We start from the raw sequence: 22,979 nt of genomic DNA on the forward strand, positions 1-22,979 counted from the left end.
GGCATCTATGCCCTTGTATCGCGATCTGCGGTTCAGCAAGTCCGGGTGGATCGTTCCCATGAGGAAAATCCCGGCTCTGCCCTCAGATCCTCCCTCCTCTGTCTCACTCAGACTTTCTGAAGCCTCTTGCTTTCTCTCCTGTCTTTGATCACTTTCTTCCTCTGATATTGGAGCTTCTGTCTCCCCTCACGGTGTCTTCTCCCTCGTACTGATCACACTGATCAAACCTGCTTGATAATCTATTCTATTGCATTTGAAAGCCTGGAGCATATCCTGGAGGGAACTGCTGCTTTTCATCCAACGAAACGGAAGATATAACAAACACTTACAAAATGGGAACGTTTATTATACACTTTCAACACTGTGAACCTTCATTTGAAATTTCAGGTCTTCATTGTTATGGCCCTGGACAGGTCGCCAGTCCATCACAGCTTTCTTTTTAAATGACAATTTATGTCAAAACAAATCCATCTTCACTGTCTCCTGAAACTGAATGCTTGTGAAGCAATAACAGGCACTTATGAATGACACACAACTTCATTTGTCCAGTAGTATGTTATATGATACAGCACGATATGTTGACTACGTGCTGTATTTGTATATGCGGCCTTGTTGACGGTGGAGTTTCCTCCCTATTGTCCGGAATGACGGTGTTCTGAGAATTGTTATTAACAATCCTCTCAGTGTCTTCTGAATGGATCAAACTGAAACCCACGGTGCTCTCAGTACCCGTGCTGTCTTTTGGCTGGAACTGCTGAGCATCCTCTAAAACAAAGCCACACTCCGGTTTTCTTTTTTAACATACAGCAACACACCGCAACAGGAACTGCTAAAACACGGCTGTCCTGAACGTGAGAGCGTGAACTGGTCAGGAGTCATTGGGTGAGATAAATAGTCGGTGGGGAAGTAAGAGGATCAATATTGTAGCAACTTCAAATAACTGAAAGGTCGACATTTTACTGTTTTGTGTGATTTATCAGCTGCTCCTGGCTCTTTATGAGGCCAAAGTCTTTGTTTTTGTGTGACCTGTCCTCCAGATAAATCAGCGATAACAATATTTGCTCAATATTTGTTTCCCGTGTTTTTTATTTGCTCTCACCGACATATTAAAACCTCGAGTTCATCTTGTTTTAAAGTTAGAACTCAGGGTTGTGGTGGCACTTGTGAGACAGGACATACATGTAATCTTGCTTCCACTGCATTGTTTTTCCACTTTTTATTTCACTTTCTGTCTCAGTGTCCTAAGTTGCTCCAGTTGGCACTATCAGACACAAGCGGTCCGTTTTTTTTCTCAAGTCATCTGGTCGACACATGCTTTTTTTTTCTTTTCGCTCTGGTTTCCAGGGCAATAACACCCAAACACAGCTTGTATTAATCCTGGTCATGTCGATGCCGTCCCTGCCCCCCGGCTGAACCCAGCAGACCCCCAGGAAGAATGACTGACTGCTGCCAATCATGATCAGTTACTGTCGATTTTGTGGAATCATCACCAAGATGTTTTTCATCAGGATCCACTTTGTTTCTGTGTTGAAGGGGAAACTTGTTCACTCGACAAAACCGAGAAAAGGCTTCACTCTTGGTCTTGGTTCCAATTCTCTTTATTACCGCCACTTCCCTTTTAGATGGAGCAGTCGCGCTCGATGTCAATCACCATTGTAAATTTAGATTGTTTGGTGCAGCTTCCCGTTGCGGAATGGGACAAGTATCTGCAAGATTTAAAAGAAAATTGCCCTTGTAGATTTTGTTTTTACATCAAAATTCATGATTACCCTTTATTTTATTTGAGACTACTTGGGCAATATGTCAATTTCAATAGCCAGCTTCAGGTAGAGAGTCTTTATTCACAGAATGGAACTTAAAAGAAAAACCTTTATAGGGAGAAAGAGAGAGAAAGTTAGTGAGGGTCACATGTGCTGGTGGAGCATACTCCATCTGACATTGGGCATGCATGCACACACATATGTCTTTGAAATGTGGGAGGAAGTTGGAGGATCTGGAGAAACACATGCAGGCATAACCGAACAGTACTCTCATAATACTGTCAAATTACTGCAGGAATGCTTCAGGCAATAAGACGTAAATGAAAACTTCCCGTGAAATCTGTGTACATTCTACACAGATTAAAATCTTGGAATGCTTGAGGTGAATTCACGAGTCAAAGCGAAGTTAGTAAAAAGGAAGCGGCTTCGGTGACACTGCTCAGTCTGAGTGTGAGTCACAGGATGAGTCAAAGTGTGTCGCCTCAAGAGGGAGGACTGAATGTCACACGGTGACACCGGCTCCTGAGCTGCTGTTTGGACTGAGAGACAGTTTATGAACATACTACCTGTGCAGAGATGAATCGCCACGTGAGGAATGTGTAATTAGATGCATGGTGTATGAATAGTCACAATTCTATGTCGCTTTCCCTTGTTAGCCGGATTTAAGAAAAACAAGCACATCTGCTGCTATTGCCAACATCTGCACCACAGTAGAGGAAGTCACCCAAACAGACCTTCAACCAGCAGCTCCAAGCCGAGAGAGTGGAGCTTACATCGCAGCCGTCCTCATTGCATCATCCGATTGAAGCGATATCATCATTTCATATTTCCACTTGTTTTTGTTTTCTTTAACTTTATACCCATTTGGACTTTGGGCCGTTTGGATCAAAGTCATTGTAAAAATGCTTGAAAGCAGCACAAATATTGCAACAGTGAAACACAGGAAATATCCTGGAGCGAGAATTGATATATGCTGCAACTTGAGGAGTTTCTTTAAAAGTAGGACGGATGGAGGGAGACGTTGTGGGGAATTGGGAGAAACTTTAAAAAGCAGCCAGTGTGAGTACATTAGAAGTACCTGCCAAAAGAGAATCTGGCATAATGTGAAAAAGAGCTGTGTTATTCTGTGAACTGGTTAGGGGCTAAACGTTTTGTTAACACACAAAGGATACAAATCATTTACCAAAAAAACCACACAAAAAGCTCAACTGAGCAGACAATATTAAGATCTGAACTTAAATGTTATTCGTGTTCCAATGGATTGGTGTAGCTGTTGTGTGACTGACTCTCTTGTAAAATCAGATTATTCCAGCATCTATCTTGCTGATATCTTGTTCAGGGTAGCAGGGCGCTGGAGACGATCTCAGCCAACATTGGGTAAAAGTCACATCAATTCACATAATATGCATGTTTCGGACTCCACTGCAGATAATTCATGCACAGCAAGAGCAAGCTCAGGATGAAACCAGGGAAATACACTATATTGCTAAACGTATTCGCTTGCCTGCCTTCATGTATGTACTTGAGTGACATCCCATTCTTAATTCATAGGATTTAATAAGGTGTCGGTCAACCCTCTGCACCTATAACAGCTCTTATTTTTCCACAAGGTTTAGGAGTGTTTAAGGGAAGTTTTGGCCTTTGTTTGGTCAGACACTGATGTGGGACGAGAAGGCCTGGCTCACAGTCGCTCCACTCTAATTCAAACTGAAGGTGTTCTACGGGGTTGAGGTAAGGACGGCCTCCAGGTCTTTACGGACCTTTGCTTTGTGCTCTGCTGTGCAGTCATGTTGGCACAGGAAGGTGCCGCCTCCAAACGGTTCCCACGAAATTGGGAGCATGAAATTATCCAGAATGTCTTCAGTACGCTGAAGCTTTCAAGAGTTTCTTTCACAGGACCTCAGGGGCTGAGCCTGAAAATCAAGCCTACGCCACCCCCCCCCCCCCCCCCCCCCCCTTTCTCTCCACCAAACTTTACACTTCGTGCAATGCAGTCAAGACGAGCACCGTCCTCCTGGCAACCGCCAAACCCAGACTCGTCCATCAGATCGCCAGACAGAGTCGTGTGATTGGCCACGCCAGAGAACACGTCTCCACTGTTGTAGAGTCCAGTGGCGGTGAGCTTCACACCACTGCACCCGACGATGGTGATGTGAGGCCTGGATGCAGCAGCGGTGATTGAAACACCTGAAATCGATGATTTAGATAGCTGAGCAAATGCCTTTGGCAATATAATGTGCTTCTGGCATAAGAGTTCAAATCGCTCGACTCCAGAAGTGATAACTTTCAATTCTATTTTATATATTTAACTATCTCCGGGGTCTTTTTTTTATCGTATTGTACATCACATCATTGCTACTTGTGAATAATCAAGAGCATGAGATATGATTTGAAGTTCAAATGCAGTGTACATCCTTCTAGTTGTTTTTGACTCGATCTCAGTTCAGCCAAAATTTAAGGAATGACAGGTTTTTTTTCTCTTTCTTTTTTGTTGTTGCCCATAGGCAGGGTCATGCAGTGTAAACATTCAGCTGATAATGCAGGAAACACTTGCTGAGCATAATCTAGGGTGGGATGTTTTCCCTACCGAGTATCTTCTGCAGCACATTGGTGACTCTCCTGCAGGCGCAACCAGACCACGGAAGTGTGGACGTGTGGAGGAATGGAACAAAGAAGCGCTCAGTTATTCTGTTTTATTGAAGCAAATCAGGAAATCGTGAGAGAGAGAAAATTAGATTTTGCACAGTGTAGGAGTTTTGGGGACTTTTGTCTCTAAGTATGATGGGAGTCAGCTCTTACCTGCTTTTTTTTCTTCTTTTTTTTTTTTTACTGTTTGATTTCTCCACAGTAAAAACATCCCTGCGGTCGTCTTGAACTTTGATGGTCTCTCAGATTCCTCTTGGCCATTCCACAGAAGTGAACTGTTTATGCTGCGGAGGCCGCGGCCACTCCATGGATGTGCAGTGGGCGTGTGGCCAGCTCGTAGCCCGCAGAGAAGGCCGGCTTCAGACCTCCCTGCCCCGTCAGCTGACTCCGTTTCCCAGGGTCCCCCAATCCAAAAGGCCATCTGAGTCAATCTCCGCAAACACACAAGGAAGAGAGGCAGGAAAAATGTTTACTTTCATACTGAGCAGCCAAACAGGACTCCACTCTGGCTTTAATCATTTAACCCACATTATTTATGGCCAGAGTGGTCAATTTTAGGCCTTTTAGTCGTTTGTAATTGCTTAAAAAAAAAGAGTATGTATGAGTATCACATGTGTATCCGTTCAAACCGATGATGTTTTCCACGATGAAGCTCCTCACATGGGGCCTCTCGGCAGAAGTTGACTCAGCTTGAGTAGGAGTCATTAAAAACAACCCAGCTTGCAGTAGCTTTGGGAAAAAGCCCCTCGCGTCATCTCTGTTGAGGCAAAGCTTACCGGCGTCTGACACCTTATTCTGCAAAAAAGAAGAAGAAAATAATCACCCCCTTTTCTGTAACACGGCCTTTGATGTGTGGTTTTCAAGGAAGGACCCCCCCCCCACACACACACACACACACACACACACACACACACACACACACACACAGCTCGGTTAGCAGTTTGGGCCGGAAGCAGTCATTATAACAAGGTTTTAATAGAGTTCAAACAGTAACAAGCAGTTTCCTATCTTTTTTTTTTTTTTTTATTAGATTTTCATTTGACATCAGAGTCCAGTTTTGCAATAGGATAATTTTTCACAGATAAATGGTTAAAAAAATATAATAAAGAAGTACTTGTTGTAAATGTTGTAAATTGGACAGATTCAGCAAAAAAATTAATAAATAAATAAAAAATCTGATGCCATTCGAGATTCATCAGGTTGTCCTTCAACAGAAAATCCCTTACTGAACAAACATACGTGCCGTTTCATCCCTCATCTGTGTTTAACCTTTTTCAAAGAATATAGACGCCCCCGAATAAATCTCAAAATGTGTTACTCTCTAGGTAATTGAACCTTCTGGGTACAAGCTGAGTTCATTAACCTCTGTCCCACCACTTCCATATTTCACATTTGAAAATACTGTACACAATGTACAGTATTTATGTCATATATAAGGTGCGGCTGCCTGTATGGTGGCATAGAGGTTAGTAGTTTGTCCTTGATTTGACCAAAGTTCTGTGCAAAGTTTGTATATGTTGTCTTTGTGTTTCTGGACATTCTGGTTTTCTTCCAACACCCAAAAACCATGTTTATGAAGTGAACTGGTGTCTCTCTGTGATTGTCAGATTTGTGTCGACAGTTTCTAGTTGTGTTTATGTTCCTGTATCATCAGCAGACGTTTCTGTTTCGTACAGCTGTTGACATCATCTCCCTCGACAGTCTCTTCTTTCAATGTGCTACCTGCCCCAGCTTTTTCCATTAATAGAGTCTTTTCTTCTCCGCCCTCCCGTCTTTCCCCGTCTGTGAAGCGCTCACACGCTGAGGCCCACTCGGCCAAGAGGCCCATTCATGCGTCCCAGAGACAGCGGAGGGGAAACACAAAGAGCTCCCCACACAGCGGAGGGGCCTGTGAGCTCAGCGCTGACCCCTGAAGGATGTGTGTGGGCTGCACCCAGACTTCAGCAGCGAGCCCCTCCCTCCTCTGAACTTGACCTTTCACTAAACTCCCCCAAAAGCAACCTCAAGCAGGCCTGCAACTGTCAAGTGAGCGAACGACATGCTTAACTGTTTATTGACAATCGTCAGCCGCAAACCCCCAATAGTCTCTCCCGTGTAAGATTCTGGCAAAGCCCGCAAACTAAGAACCGGAATCAGCAGGAAAATACACATCTGTGTATTTCAGAGAGATCTCAGCCAGAAATGAAAGTATAATAGCGTTTGACGTTTCTCTGCCTCGACTGTGGGAACTGTAAAGGTGTTGGTTTCATGCCATTGTCTAAACATTTCCCTGCCAAGGAATGTCTCTGGGAATGTTTAAAATGTTGGGTTTTTTTTCACATTTTTTTGTGTGTCTGTGCTTCCAGCGCTGGACCAGCTCCTCATGGAGCTCCACCGCTTCTTACTCATCCTGGACAAGGAGACTCTGAGTGGGAACGCCACCATCCAGAAGGGCTTGCTGTCAGATCTCCTCCAGTCCTACAGAACTCCAAATGGTGAGAACAAACACTCAAAAACATAGACGGGAGTTCAGGTTATGTCTTGCCGGAGGTTATGGAGGGTTATTGTTGGGGTTGTTGTGTGTGTTGGTGTGTGCTTGTGTTGTGTTTTTGTTCCTCGGTTCAGATAGTTCATTATTTCGTCTAGTTTGGTTTGTTGGATGTTGGTGTGAAACCATGAGTGAGAAATGTGTTTTGTGGAGTGTCATTCTGTTGTGAAATTCGGATTATGTGTGTTCATGTCAAAATAAAAGCCTCTGGTGTTCAGCTGGCAGAATAGCATCTCGACTCAGAGCGATTCTTCCGCGGTGCTCGCCACAGTATTTATACACAATTACTCTGCGCACTGCTCTCACAGCCGCTGTCAGCTGTGAGAGTACATGCTTATTTTGGACACACCTGACTATATCTCACGGCACAGTGGTTGAGAAACACTGCTTTAATGTATTTCATTCACTGATTGGTGTCACCAAATGTCACGTGTTGAACGGAGGTTGCTGGATTTTTTTTTATGTGAATTTGACAGGGGAGAAAAATACATTTAGTAAATGCAGGAAAGACGGTTAATAGAAATGTCTGAGATGTGAAAACTTGACTGACTGAGTGTGGGTTGAGGAATGAGATCTCCTGTGTTTGGTGTCACCAATATGAAAAATTCATTTACAGAAGGTTGCGTTGTATGGTGGTAACCTTTATCTAGGCTTTATCTAGTTTTGGTTAAGTTTAAAGAAGGCAGCGCTTTTTAGCTGCACATATCGCTGAACTCATGTTTATTAAAGCCGCGTTGACTCAGTTAAACTACAGAGCTTGGAAACATTCAGAGCCACGTGCAAGAATCGAACAGACGTGCTATGTTGCGCTAGCAATGGAAGGTTTCATCAAAAACCTGACTTCTTCTGGACTAGTTTGAGTAAAAATTGGGTTTTACACCTTCGTCATTACGCAACAACGTGGTACGAAAGCAGCTTAAAAAAAGAACTGAATTTCTCTATTGGGGGCAAAAAACTGCATGGTCCATACAGGGATCAAACCCACGACCTTCAAGTTATTAGCACGACATTCTAACCACCTGAGCTAAACCAGTCACTTTTTGGGTGTGGAAAAAAAAAGAGTTTTTATTTTCTCTTGTCTTCGGTCTCGGACAGGTTCCGTTGAGATATGTAAAAGAAGGGATTTTTCAGTGTGGCTTGATGATTCTTTAATGCAGTGTTTTTCAACCTTTTTTGAGAAAAGGCACACTTTTTTCTTTGGAAAAATCTGGAGGCACACCACCACCTGAAAATGGTAAAATTGTAAACTCTGTAGCCAATATTAACAATATAAAGTCATTCTCATCAATGTTTTGAACAGGAATCAAATAAATACAGAAAAAAGTATTTCCCTATTTCTTTTTTTAATAGTGACTCCCTCAGTGTGAAACCTGGACCTGATGGATGAAGAGCTGAGATCCTGGTTCACATTCTTCCTTTTCAAAAACTTCTCCATCACTGTCACTGACGCAGTACTTTGATACAAGATGGTAGCAGGAGGTGGAGATTATTATTATAAGAGTATTGGAGCGATCACGGAGTTGGGGGGGTTAAAAAAAGAACTGAATTTCTCTATTGGGGGCCAAAAACTGCATTGCCCATATGGGGATCAAACCCGGGACCTTGGCATTATTAGCACCTCACTCTAACCAACTGAGCTAACTGAGCTTTTTCTTTTCTATTGTCTTTGGTCTCAGACAGGCATTAGTGTTTATACTACGTTGTATTAATGTTGTAGTAAAGTTCCGTCGAGATATGCAAAAGAATCATCAAGCCACACTGAAAAATCGCTTATAATAAGAAAGGTCTTCTAAACTTTAGAAGACCTTTCTTTATTCATCCATGTCCTCACTAATGGCAGTGCCCAACATGCAAAGTGCTTCCACACTAATGTGATTTAATTAGAGTTACATGAAGAAGCTTGAACCAGGTCTGAGTCTAGAAAACGTCAGATCTCAACTGATGTTCCCCATGAGGGGTGACCACTCCCAGTGCGGACACATGGTGGCCCAGAAACTCTGAGAGTCCAAAACACTTAGCTGGGTTCACGATCAGTCCATGTTCCTGCAGTCTTTCAAACAGCTGATGCAGGTGCAGCAGGTGCTCCGCGGGCGAGGCCACCAGGATGTCATCCAGATAGACGAAGAGGAAAGGTAAGCCCCTTAACACGGAGTCCATCAAGCGCTGGAACGTTTGTGCTGCACCTTTCAGACCAAATGGCTTCCGCAGAAACTCAAACAGTCCAAAAGGTGTGATCACTGCAGTTTTGGCTACATCCTGTGGATGGACTGGTACCTGGTGGTAGCCTCTCACCAGATCCACCTTGGAAAACATTACCTTCCCTGCCAGGTGGACGGAAAAGTCGTGGATGTGTGGAACAGGGTACCGATCATGTGCCGGGACCGTATTAAGGTGCCGAAAATCCCACAAGGCCTCCAACTCCCATCAGATTTTGGGACCATATGCAATGGTGATGCCCACGGGCTGTCAGAGCGCCGCACGATACCCAGTCTCTCCATAGTGGCAAACTCCTCCTTAGCGATCGCCAGCTAGCTGCATCCAGTCGGCGGGGGCGAGCAAAAACCGGCGGCCCAGCCGTGGGGATGTAATGTTCCACTCCGTGTTTGACGATGGCGGCTGAAAAGGCGGGGACTGTCAGTTCGGGAAACTCCGCCAGAAGCCGCTGGTACACATCCCCCGAAGCCAAGATATTAGCGAGGGACACCGCTTCCCCCTTCCCCAAAGTGCAGGAGAAGGAGGAGAAAATCTGCTCCCAGGTCTTGGACATGGCGAAGGTGAGGGGCTTATGGTCCACAAAGGCAGTAAACCGCCGACCTTCCAACAGGAACCTAAAATGGTGGATGGCGAGGAAAAGAGCCAAAAGTTCTCTGTCCAACGTGCTGTACTTCCTCTCGTTGTCGCGCAGTTGCTTACTGAAAAACGCCAGAGGCTGCCAGGCTCCAGCCACCCATTGTTCACATACTGCCCCCACTGCGTAGTCCGAGGCATCGGTGGTGAGCGCTACCGGTGCCGTGGGAGATGGGTGGGCCAGCATGGCGGTGTTGGAGAGCGCAGCCTTGCCCTTTTCGAAAGCCGGGATCCTCTCTGCGGACCAGTTCACGTCCTGCTTGGCCTTTCCGCCCCTCAGGGCTTCATACAGCGGCCGCATCAGCTGAGCTGCATGTCTGGTGACGCGGTTGTAAAAGTTCACCATGCCCAGGAACTCCTTGATGGTCTTCGGACGCGGAAAAGCAGTGACTGCTTTCACCTTAGCCGGTGAGGGCTCCACTCCCCAAGAGCCACATGTGGCTGACCTGATAGAGCCGATTCTGCCCACAAAGGTCGTGTGTGTAAAACCTCAGTTCAAACAGATTTCCATTAACAAAACTAAGTCACCACTTCATCCTTGATCCAAAGGGACTTTTTAAGTTAAAGCTGCTCGGTTACAGAGCACCGTAAAAACACTTTATTAGAGGAATCAGTTAATAACAATAGAATCAGTCGTCCTGAACCTTTAATGCTGTCTCCATAAATTCCTAATACTGTGGTTTTAAGTGAATGCCTGGCTAGTTTCTATGTTTGAAGGTTAACCACAACTGTTTACATTCATTGAAAAGCTGTTTAGACTGACCGACTCGTAGTCTTGCCTTTATGCGGAGCACCTTATGTAACATGTGGTCGTGCCCTGTGTTTCCCACACTTTAACAGGCTCACAGTTTGGCCTGAGCGAAGCCATCAAGCCGTCTACTCTGCTATTATTTTGCTATTTAAAGCTCCGGACGAACCACAACGTAATAATTACACTCAGATTCCCTTTCCCATTAGATCTGACTGACATTACCCCATCATTGTTGCTAAGGAGGACTTGGATTCGAAGGTTTTCCAGCCGCCTCTGCAAAATCATTAGGCTGACCTTTATGACTTTGGGATGTTTTGCGGTTACTGGAGTGCGGCAAAGGGCGAGGATCAGTGTGTCGCAACGTGAAGCTGCACGGCACCGAGCCTCATTTCACTTGAATGTTTGTTTTAGTCATCCTCACTTCTGAGTTGACAGAAAATAGTTAAACAAAAAAAGAGAGAGAGATAAATTTCGCATGCCCTCGGTCTTTCTCACAGAGCTGTGCACTAACACACACCAGCAGTCAGGCTTTTCCATGTTCAGGTCCTGGACTCATCTCCCCAGACTTCCTCTTCTGGCTCCAAGCAGTATCATTTTTCCGAGGCTGCGTTTGTCCTCTGGGGATGCTCACTTCCTTTGAGCAGCAGTTTATTAATAGCGTTTCAACTCTGTCCACCCCCCCCCCCCCCCCCTCCCTACTTTCTGAAAATCTGTTTTCACTGTACAGGCAAAACATCAGTTTTATTCCGCTGCTGTTTGGTTTCACCTCATGATATCAGTTTCAAAGGAGAGTATCTCCAGAGTATCGCCCAAGGTGGGACTTGTGTTTGAGTTCCTCTCGGGGTACGAGCTTAGTCAGCCGAAATATTTAATTCAGTCAAGCAACCTCTCTGAAAAGTGGGCTGCCGCGCCGGAACAACTTCCCATAGCAGGTCAGAGTACAGCTGGCGCCCGCTGCAGCACAAGCTCAGAGTTTATTGTTCGAGAAAAGACGCTCATCCAGACGGTTTGTGTGGCGGTGTTATGGCGATGTCTCCCCCGGCTTGTAATTACTGCACCGCCGTCCCAGTGGCATCAAACCAAACGCTGTTCCTCTCCATAGCGAGAGGTTTGTGTCGGGAGGTTTTTGGATTTCCGATTCATTCTCAAGTCACACCAATGATATTTAGATTTCACCACAAAGAAAAGCCACGTTAAATCCGTTTGTCCAGTCTCAATCTGAATCCCAATCTGACTTCAAATTACATTTTAAATAACCTTACAATGAGGAAAGGTTTAAAACTATTTTGAACTTGAAGTCAGTTTTTAAACAGTGCTTAAATTTACTATCTGATCCAGTATGAAGTTTAAATACAGTTTAGATTTCTACCAATGTTGAATTTCTGTCAAAATAGTAAATTCGCGATAATTTAATGTTTTTAATTCGACCAGAAGTGAAAGAAATTGAAAGAAATGCAGCAGTACCACCAAGACTCCAAATTCCAGTCTACCTGGACATTAAATTGTATCCATTTTTATCAAATCCAGCTATTTTGGCTTCTTTTTTTTTTCTTTTTTTTTTTCGCTGTTTCACCTTATGTTTATGTTTTGAATCTGGAGATTAGATCATTTTTTAACGCCATTGTGGAATGAAAACAAAATACTAAATTTGCATTCCATATTCTGAAAGCTCCAGGGAGCCGATACAGAAGGGCTGAAGAGCCACACGACCTCCGATCTATCTTGATGTCCTGACATCGTCTCTGCCATTATTTCCTTGTCTTCATGTCCTAATGTCTTTCTAGTCTCATGTCTTTGTACATTATAACATTCTTAAGTAGTTCAGTCACTTATTTTCCTATGACATTTTTTTTTTTTTATAAATTTTGATAGAAGTGATTTACATCAATAAACACGATGAAACCTTCTTTTTTTTTCTTTTTTATTATTATTTTTGATTTGGATTGGCTAATTTTACATCCAGATCTGTCAAACTCTCATCACGACATATGTTTGCTTGAAATGCAGCCTGAAAATGATAAATATGACCAAAACCTGCAATCATTTCCAAATGAATTGATTGAATCTAGTTTTCAATGAGTGGTTAAGAAAATCAATAGTCCAATACTTGAAGAATAATTCCAATCTAATCTACTGCCTCTTTAGTAATAATGCTCGTCTTTGGGAATGCAGGTAGCCTTTAACAGATGGTATATTTAGATAGCAGTGGCACAGTGATCCACAGTGAGCAAGGAGTCCTGTGACTAATGTCTGTTGAACGCTCACCGCGGCAGGAGTGGGTGTCAATAATGGTCCCGTCTCTTTCTACACAATGACTCTCTTGTTTTTGGACAATCTCCCCTTTTATCCTGGATTTCCCACAAATGTGATGAAAGCTTGATTTGCTCTGAGGTACCATCAGATATTCCCGTCGGAAGTACAAAAGACTTCACACAGATAAAGGAAGCAAAAATATGTGTGTGCTCCCCCCTCTTCAGTGTGGTTACAGCGTGGGCGTGCAGCGAAAGCATTCTGCCTCCTGTACATCAAGAGCTTCAAACATCTCCGCTCAGATTCCTGAGGAGTCTGAGATACTCCACTCCACCGGAAATTAAATCAGAAGAAGTTATGTTAAAGTTAGTTTTGAAAGCTCGATTTGGCTTTGATAGCCGGTCTGTCTAGTATAAATATTTTGACTCTGGAATGAAGAGTTTCAACGGTGGTGAGGAAGACTCGTCCTCCCTCAGCCCTCAATGCGTACACATTTGTGAAGTTACTTTTGCTTGAGCAATCAGGCCGAACTACAACGTATTATTGTTCATAGCTGTTATTATCCATTCATAATTCACAATCATTTCTTAGTTAGACACTTTTATTTTAAATCAAATAAGTCTTTAGATGTCGTCTCCACCTGTCTTCACTGTTTACATTCTTCTGCACTGAAACGTATCTTATCATTTGAACTTGTCTTGAGACATCATGCATTCCTTTCATTTGATTGAATGTGTGCATATGGATTAAGATTTGAAGAGAGAGAAAAAAAAACATGTATGGAAAAGTAATCCCTCTGACCCCCCCCCGCCAACAGTTAGACCACATTTACACAGCAAGTCTTTTATTTCTCTTAAAGAGATCGGGTTCTCTCGTATTTTTAACGGAACCAATTTATGTAAGAACTCAATGAGACTTCATGCATTCATTCCACGCGTCGTACGTCGTCAAAAATCAACGTGACGCCTCAAATTCTGTCCTGGACAGTGACACATATAGCAGATATACCAGCGTGAGCCCTTTGCAGGTTGTATGCGGGTGAGAAACATGTTAGTTTCATCATATCCTCCGACCTTTAAGGTGGTGATGCATCTTGTGGTACGCCGCGTTCAGTTCAACAAGGTGGACTGTTTGTGGCGCCCTCACAAAGTCAAGTGATATGGGCTGAAGTGCATTTCTTGTCAACTGTTGACCACTTTTCTTTTCTTTTGATTTCCTGTTTGCGTGCAGGTACTGATGAGGAGTACATCTACATGAACAAAGTCCTAGTTCCTGGGAAGGAACAAGACGAGAAAGGTGTGACTTTTACAAGGTTTCTTGAACTGTGATGCTTTCTTTTGAAAGAGATTTCTTTTTAATTAAGGGGGGAAATTGTACAGAAACAATATGGAGATTTGAGCTGTGACTGTGTCATGTTTCAACTGCAATCTTCAGCGATTGTTCCACCACCTTTATTTGACATCTACAGAAGAGAAGCTCTCTTTCTGCTGGTTTGATCAAAAGGATGACATTGAAGGTCAACAACGATTGAACGTGTTTCACAATAACTTGCTGTTTTACAAACTAATATTCTACCATCTTCTGCACTTTTCTTTGAATATTAGTGTAAAAATAAAATGTTTCACGTAGATGGAACATCTTATAGGTGGTCATACAGGAAGCAAAGCATTTTAATTGTCAATAACTGATGGAGAAGCGGCGGGATTTCATAAATTCCTCCAACTCCTTTGTGAATATGTTTGTCTATCAGAACATTGTGTCATTATTTTACCAAATATTTGATCCACAAAATGTTTATTTATTCATTCAGTGCAATCCCAGAGTGAGTTTAACCATAACCCCACATATAGTTAAAACACTCCTCCATCACCATGCATTACATTTTTATTCTTAGTTGAGTGTTTATTGTTATAATATTAAATCTATCATCAAAGAAGTTAATTTTATTCTGTCTTTTAAAGATCTAAATAACCTGAAAGCTGCTTACACCTTCAATACGTTCCATTAAAACACTCTTTATGGTAGTTTTAATTTACCCAGCGTTCCACCTGTTAAAAGAAACTAATCCTATCATTTTATATTTAAATGTTCAAACACAAGAATTTTTACTTTTTTACAAATGGTCAGAAATTCTATAAACGCCGGAACAAAACAGTTCTGAAGCTTTCACTTGGTCCAAGTGGGTCAGATAGCACATACTTGTTGTGTTATTAAATCTCACGCTCAATTTAGATTCCACTGAAACACAGACATGATAAGCTGCAGCAAGAAATAATGTCCGCCCCTCCCCCCCCCCCCCTCTCGCCCACCACCATTTCCTGTCTGCTTCTGCGAAGTTCCTCACCATCTGAGGTTGACCTGTTTTGTTTGGACGGTGATGAAGAATGTGGTTTGAGCAGAGCAGTTAGACCTAACACATATTTTCTGCAACGACGCCGGCGAAGCCGCACAAGCTTCGTTTCACACGGGCCGACGGCGAGCTGCGCTTTCCTAATCACTGACCTCACGGTAAACTTTCACATGCAGGCTACGTATAGGACGTCACGTCGTCGTATTAACTGATGTCTTTCCTGTACGTGCTCTCTTACGAGCATGATATTGCAACAAAATACCTACATTTATTGTAGGAGAAAGATTCCGAAGAAGATTATTAACTGTGCAAATTATTAGCTCAGCTTGGCGGGAAACCTTCTAAAGGGTGCAAAGAAGTAGCCAGGCTTCAGTTTCTGCACAACTCAGTATGTGTCCTTGTTTAATTACACAAAGAAATCATTTAAATATGACGCTTTGAATGCATTGACCTAGAGATGCACTGATATACTTTTTTTAAAGGACGAGTCTGAGAACTAACCCTTTGCTACTTGCCGACACCGAGAGTACGTATGAAACGCCATAAGGTCTACTGTTGTCGCCGGGTTGTATCGGGGATCTTTAATGAGTGCTGTGTGCAGAATATCAGAAAATGCATTTTGCAAAATATGGCGTCAAAGGGACAAAACCCAACAGTTTTAATGTTCTAGTGAGAAGGGGGAAATCCTGCACGTATCTCAATGTCTAAAACTATTTTAATTCCCCTATCGCTATTAGGACACTTCAGACATTACTGTTGTTTGTGAAATAAAGGGTTCAGAATCCTTGTGCTGGTCTTAAGGTACTTACATCAACAGACTTGAAGTTTACTCAAATATGCCTTGTGATTTAATTATATTCAAAATCTGCCTTCTTTATATGGATTTAAATTTCACTTATATAACAAATACAATATCTCTCCATAACGACACAACTTCAGTTGGCTTGTCAGAGGTTATTCAACATTTATTACAGTTAAAATTGAATCGTTCCATTTCCAAATCAAGTGTCAGGCAACCAGAGTGGAAACACGGTGGAATTCAACACCAGCAAATAAGCATGAAAATCAGACGAAAACACAAAAAGCACTTTTTACCACTGTTAAATAAGCTTCCATCCTTCTGTCCAATCAGCGGGACATTTTTAACACAGACAACAACATCACCTCAATTTGAGTCTTTTTGTCAACGACGATCTGTCCAATTTGGATGTTGAAGATAGAAACATTAAAACATTTTGAGTTTCTATTTCATTACTTCCGTTTCCATTCGGCCAGTGTACGAATTAATATTCCGGCATCAGATAAGTATGATCAGGGAGGCGCTGCACCGTCGCAGTCACTGATATCCATATGCTCCCGACTAAGATATTGAGATAACATGCTCAAAAAAGAAAAACTTCATACTTCGACTTTAATATTTCAAAATAAAAATGCATCCTCATGTGGAAACGTTTTTCAAAAATATACTTCACAGTTTTCTTAAAGATTCTTCAATAAGATCATTCTAAACACCATCATCCCTTGGGTCTCAGCCCAAAACGAAACTTTCAATATCTATAAACAAGTATCCTGCCTGTGAACCTTTCACAATAAATACAACATGTCAGCATAATTGGTTTTTTTTTCTTCATTTTTTCCAATCTGCCTGCTATGAAAGATTGATATTAATTCAAGCAAGATCCTAAATGTGTTCATTATTAATGAATTTGATCTTGTTATGCCTTGACTTTTCAACCTTTTCCGTTCCAGACGACAGACCCGACGCGCTGGTGAATGGAAAGGCGGTGAAATACGTCCCCGTGCCGCAGAAGAGCCTGCCTGACCTGCCCCCCCCCAGGACCGTGAGTGAACACCAGCTCATTCCCGTCAGCTGCACAGCATACCGAATGGTTTGGCTCATCCACGCGCACAACTTCTCAAGCCTCTGCCACCGCGATCGGAATGACGATGGCTTAACCGACCCCGGCCGGGTTGTTGAATGCGCTCAAGTGCGTGAGAAGGCTTAGCGGGGATCGCGACAGGCGTCCGTGTAAAGACGGAGGCCGCAGACAAATTAGATTCTTCTTGTCTCGTCTTGCCTTGCGTCTCAGCATCAACACGGCCTTCAAGCACCTCCTCGAGATGAGTGGATGTCACGTATCGAGATAGAATGTCATTGTATTTTACTCAAAATAAATGTGGTCTCATTTCCCACAAACCCTCAGAGTCGCAAGCTTGAGGCTGTGTGAAATGTATTCTCCCACAGCAACAGGTACTTAAGCTCTCCGGGGAGCAGCAAGCGCTGGAGAAGCGATTGCTCGGGAGTGTGTGTGTGTGTGTGTGTGAGAGAGCACTGCAGTGTGTGTTTTTATGTTGACTGGAAGACTGGTGGCTCCTGAATCGGCCCAGTGTGACTTCAGGAAGGAAAACAAAAAAAAACAAAAAAAGGCAAAGAATGAGAGGTTTAGCACATCCCGTCAGGCCCTTTGAACCTTGTCACTCCTCACACATGCAGAGTCTCTCCTCCTAATATAAACTACAGTAGCAGCTGTTGTTAATCAGGGGAGATGGTGAGTATGAGCACGTGTGTTTGGTGTGTGGATGTAAAAGCAAACGCAATGAGATTAAGGCCCAAGACTGTTGGACTTATATTTAAGCTTAAGAGCTAGAAAAGATGTTTATAACAGTTGATTTCTCAGGTGTGGCTCGGCTTCCGCAAATCCCCCCGACACGTCTGGCGAATGCATTTCTTCTTCTTCTTCTTCTTCTTCCCCTTCTTTATCCAGCTGTGGTATCGCCGGCCCCGTCTTGGGAAGCCTGAGTAAACACGTCCACAGCGAGCCACTTTTTGGAAAGCCCTTCATCTGCCTGCGGGGCTTCCATCCATCTCCGGCGATGGTGTATTCCAGAGTTAGCATGTGTTTCACTGTGAACACCGAGTCGCCCCTCACCACGGCGGTGAACAGCGCCCCCTTGCTGTTGATGTAGTGTCCCCTCATGGCCGTCCACTGGCCCGTCGTGACGTTGTAGCAGTCCATCAGGCACCGCAGGAAGTCGTCGCCGGGCCCGTTGCGCATCACGTACAGATTGTCCCTGTGGGCCACCATACAGTGGCCGTAGCTCTGACGTCGGATCATGGTGGTGGCGAGCCTCCACTCGTCTCTGGCCGGTACGTATTCAAAGATGTCCGTGGTGTCCGGCGGTTTCCAGAAGCAGACGAATATCCGCCGGCGTGCGACGGCGCAGGCCGCCGACGCAACGGGTCTCGGTGCGTGTTGTATAATCGTCCACTCGCCTTTTGCGGTGTCGTACCTCTCTGCCGCGGAAATGGTTCGTCTGTTGACCTCCCCTCCGACGGCGTACAGTCGACCCTCGTGTCCCAGCAAGGTGAAATCATATCTCGGTTGCTGGGGGCCCGGCAGAGTCGTCCACACCCCTGATTCAGGGTCGTAGCAGAAGCCGCTGTCCACCGTGTCCTTGCCGTAACCGTACACGCCCCCGACGATATACAGCCGATTATCGAGCACCGCCACGCCGGCCATGGAGGTGCTGCACAGAGTGGGGAGGTTGGTTAGATGCTTCCACTCCCCTGCGTGTTCATCAAGGTGGCAAACGACCCTGAAAGAGTCGTGCAGCAGCTCCACCGAAGGAGAGTGGGTGCCTAAAGCAACGTACGCAGTGGGGGACAACGCTTGAGAGTATCTCAGCAGCTCCTCCGGGATTGTGCTTTCTGCCGCCTCCCCGAGGTCCTCCAAAGCGTCGCGGAGGAAGAGAGCGGCGCTGTGAAACAGCGCGCGGACGCCGAACACGGCGGCCGCCTGGTAAAGCAGGAGGCAGTTGTCGGAGTCGACGATGTCGCACAGGTGCCGGACCAAACGCGCCACCTGCAGGAAAGCGGCGCACTCCACGGCTTCCAGGAGCTCGTCCGCTTCGCCGAGGGTGGGGACCTCTCCCCTGCAGACGGCCAGCGCCGCGAGGAAACCCCTCGCCTGCACCCCTCCCCTCAGGTGGAGCTCGGCCTGCCGGCTGTCTCTCATCCCCGACTGAAAAAGAGCACGGAAAAAGTCGCTGTGCCTCCCGAGGAACTCCCGCTCCACGGTGAAGCAGCTCCCCTCCACCCTCACCCTCACCCGGCCCAGATCGAGAGTCGAGTTCTCCACATGAAGGTCCCGGTCCACTCCCAGGCCTTCCGCTTCTCCCATGATCTCTTAAAGCGGAACCTCAGTGTGTGACTGGAGCGTGGATTAGCCATTTTTTCCCTTGGAGAGCGCGGTAAATAAAGGTTTGTGTGACTTCCATTGCGTCCCGTCTGCACGGTCTGAAAATAGAGGCGGACTATAGATAGCAGCTGCGCCACTCGCAAGCGTCAGGCGGGACAGAGGGAAACTGTTGACATGCACTGGAAGCGGCAACGGGGCTGTCGGCAACTGGTCATTATCATGACCGCGAGGGTACGCTGAATTATTCATGATTTTGTGATCGCAGTAAAGTCATGCTTATTTCGATTTTGTACTTGCTGGGTTTTTTTTTTTTTTTTTTTTTTTACAATTCAGAGTTATAAATTCCATGCTGTTTGTTGCTTGTAAAAGTGCAGAGCCACAAATCTCGTATCAATCTGGAGCCGAAACCACGAGAGGTTTAGAGGGGGGGTCCAAGTGGTCCTGGGAATAATAGGAAAATAAACACAGTCTGAGTCGTGTGAATTTCTCTCTCTCTTGCTGCCCTCCTGCCACACATGTGCTCCTTACTTTCCTATTTTTTTTTTTTTATAGAAAGCTGCTTTTAGATTTGGGTTGTTTTTTTTCCCCCCACAAAAATGCATGTAACAAATATTGGACGGGTAAGAAGATTTCTCCACGATCCCTCCAAAGCTCAGCTGAGTAGATAACTGAGTAGATTTTTTTTTGTATCACTACCTTCTCCTTTGCTCTCAGCTCCCAGCAGGCTTGCAGATACACACACATACACACACACACTGTGTGTGTGTGTGTGTGTTTTCACTGTGCTGGATTCTTGGCATGGGAACCAGGGATTTTCCATGTTCCTTTGACTGTTCGTTTTTCAGGGGCTTTTTCCCACTACCCCCCCTTCTTGCTTTGTTATTTATTATGCTCTGGCTCTTCAATCCATTCCTTCTCGTCCATGTTTCTCTGGTGAAGGTGTGTGTGTGTGGGGGGGGGGGGGGGGGGGGGGGTCTTAGAGAGAGAAGTGAAAGGAAAGGGCTTAAGTGACTATTAAAGAACTGAAGTCCTCTGGGAGACAACATACACACACCTGGCATGGCTCCCTCCATTTTTTTTTTTTTCATCAGTCCGGTTCCTCCAGGAATGACCTCCTCTGTTTTGGCCGTGACCCAAACAACAAGTTAGCTTTAGAGATGCGTTAAATGGGTGGTGGGGGGGGGTGGGGGGGGTTCTGCTGCTCAGGAATTCCTGACTTTTTTTTTGTTTTAATTATTAACAGATGTTTGAACTGCTGGGGTTTCTTTTTTTTTGTTTTCTTTTTGTTCCACTGTGGAGCATTTTACACAATTTCCTGTCAACTGTCTTACTATCAGGGAGATATAACCTCCACGTCGACGGAATCAGTAATGGTGGCCAACATTTTATTCCATGACTTAATGGTCAGTTTGGTTCAACCCTGCAAAAATGTGTATTTACAACGTAACTGCAAGTTTCTTTTTAAGAAGTCTGATCTTCTAGCAATTAATGGGTTTTTTTTTAATTCATTTTTGTGTGTAAAAAGATGCACATTTTCAAATTTGTCTTAGCAATTTGAATGGTAAACTTTTAATATCTGCCACAATTAACCCTTGGCTAAGCCCCGCCCCCCTCGGATGAGTCATAAGTTTGAGACTTCAGGCTCGTTTACACGACAACAAATTCAAATGAAAATGCTAAACTTTAATTGCAGTTTTAGTGTCCGTTCACACAACAACGTTGCTCAGAGTCGCTGAAAACGCAACTTTCTGGAAATGGCTCGCCAGGTGGAACTTTTTGAAAACGCAGAAACGCTGCTACAGACATCTTTTCATTAAGGAGCAAAAGCAATTAATGACAAAATGTGAATATGTTCAATAATGACTGCGGATGTAATTATTGTCGTACTTTCAACGTTCTCCTGCAGTTCCTCCCGTTTTAATGATATTTAACAGCCGTGTTATTGAAGCTGAGCTGTCGTGGGCCAGTTTAATGACTGATTCACTCATTAAGTTCAGCTAAAGTTACAGTAATTCCCTTGAAATGGTTGCTCTTTAATTTACATTCTATCATTTCTTATAAGGTGAAACTTGAATTGTGTATGCAGTGTGACATATTAACACGAAGAGTGTTTTTTGACAGACTTATTATAACTCAGCCGCAGGGTTTCCTGTGGATATGAAGTTGTGTGATTCTTTGACTTGCTGTGTAATGTCTTCATACTCAGACAGACCGAGCACCAGAAGAGCGTTACTCGATGAATACATCCTGCTCACTGGCTTGTGTGGAACTTGACACTGCGAGCAGTGTTTTCCAGGCTTCAGCACATTTGCTGTGGATCAAGTGCTTGTCGACGATTCTGACATGAGTATTACTCCAAACTCTACAAAACGTTTGAGAGTCATACGCCCCTGAAACCTCTGGAACTGCGTGCTGGCCTACTGGACATGACATCAGCTTCTGCTGGATTTCCATTTGGTCATTTGGATCTTCCAGTGCAGCCCCGGAGCCAACATGGCCGACACACCTAAATGACGTCCGCTCATCGTCATCATTTACGCGTGTTTGAAGAATTCAGTCCTGCCAAGTGACCCAAATGTTCACCTCTCAGCTTAACCTACATTTGGCTCAACATGACATCATTCTAAAGCAGTGTTTTACAACCACTGTGCCGCAGCACACTGGCGTTCCGCGAGATATAGTCAGGTGTGCCGTGGGAAATTATATAATTTCACATTTTTTCTAAAAAAAAACATTTACTCTCACAGCCGCTGTGAGAACAGTGTGTAGAGTAATCGTGTATAAATACTGTGGCGAGCGCCACGGAACAATTGATCGCTACAATACTCTGGTTAGAAAACTGGTTAGTTTCTATTCGTGTTGGTTGAGTTCGATGAACAGACAGGAAATTAATTGATTTGAGCAAGCATTTATTAATTACCTTCAGACAGAATACATGGAATGAAACGAGATTTCGGGCTCATCAAACGCACCGGAGGATCAGGCATCAGCAGAAGTGACCCCGAGTTACATTCAGCGATGCTATTTAACCATTTTCCCCACGTGGAAATACCACAAAGTTAATGCAACGTACATTACTTCGAGGAATTGTATCTATGACACTTCAATGTTTTTCATAACAGCATCCTCCAAAAACTTAAACCACAAAAGAACATTTGTTACGCCTGACATGCTGCAACAAGTGTTTCTGACCTTTTCTATCCAGCAGCAGAGGTGACAAGAGCGAGGCCCCCAACGTTGCAAAGTTTCCTGTGAGGCCGACAGTTTCCTGTAGATCTGCAGACATGTTGAGCACAGCGGATTATATGCCGCTTATGTGTTTTCCTTCACCTGTAGCAGATGCGCATGATTAATCAGCAATTGTGCATGATAAAATATAATAATTCTTTCTTCAACCACTAGATGGCAGCACAGAACTTTGCCGGTGAAATGGAAACTTAACAGACGTCAGTGTGGTTAATCTCCACCTCCTGCTACCATCTTGTATCAAAGTACTGTGTCAGTGACAGTGATGGAGAAGTTTTTGAAAAGGAAGAATGTGAACCAGGATCTCAGCTCTTCATCCATCAGGTCCAGGTTTCACACTGAGGGAGTCACAATTAAAAAAAAATTAATTGGGAAATGTATATTGTTAATATAGGCTACAGGG

The 22,979-nt window shown here is 44.2% G+C and overlaps 2 protein-coding genes across 3 annotated transcripts in view; one reads left to right on the top strand and one right to left on the bottom strand.

Annotated features, from left to right (window-relative positions):
* The window catches only part of afap1l2 (actin filament associated protein 1-like 2), a 42,249-nt gene that overhangs the window by 5,291 nt on the left and 13,979 nt on the right, over positions 1–22,979 (top strand). For both annotated transcript variants that reach the window (XM_080517255.1, XM_080517256.1), the window contains exons 2-4: positions 6,752–6,880; positions 14,012–14,077; positions 16,881–16,972. In XM_080517255.1, the coding sequence (XP_080373381.1) occupies positions 6,752–6,880; positions 14,012–14,077; positions 16,881–16,972 (287 nt within the window). The remainder of the gene's footprint in view (positions 1–6,751; positions 6,881–14,011; positions 14,078–16,880; positions 16,973–22,979) is intronic.
* LOC308145465 (kelch repeat and BTB domain-containing protein 13) lies at positions 17,740–19,312 on the bottom strand (the record flags this gene model as incomplete). The annotated part of the gene is made up of 1 exon (XM_080516920.1): positions 17,740–19,312. One exon carries the CDS (start codon positions 19,310–19,312, stop codon positions 17,789–17,791), a length of 1,524 nt encoding a protein of 507 aa, XP_080373046.1. The 3' UTR covers positions 17,740–17,788.

Source organism: Blennius ocellaris (assembly GCF_963422515.1).
Source record: "Blennius ocellaris genome assembly, chromosome: 21".
Taxonomy (NCBI): Eukaryota; Metazoa; Chordata; class Actinopteri; order Blenniiformes; family Blenniidae; genus Blennius; species Blennius ocellaris.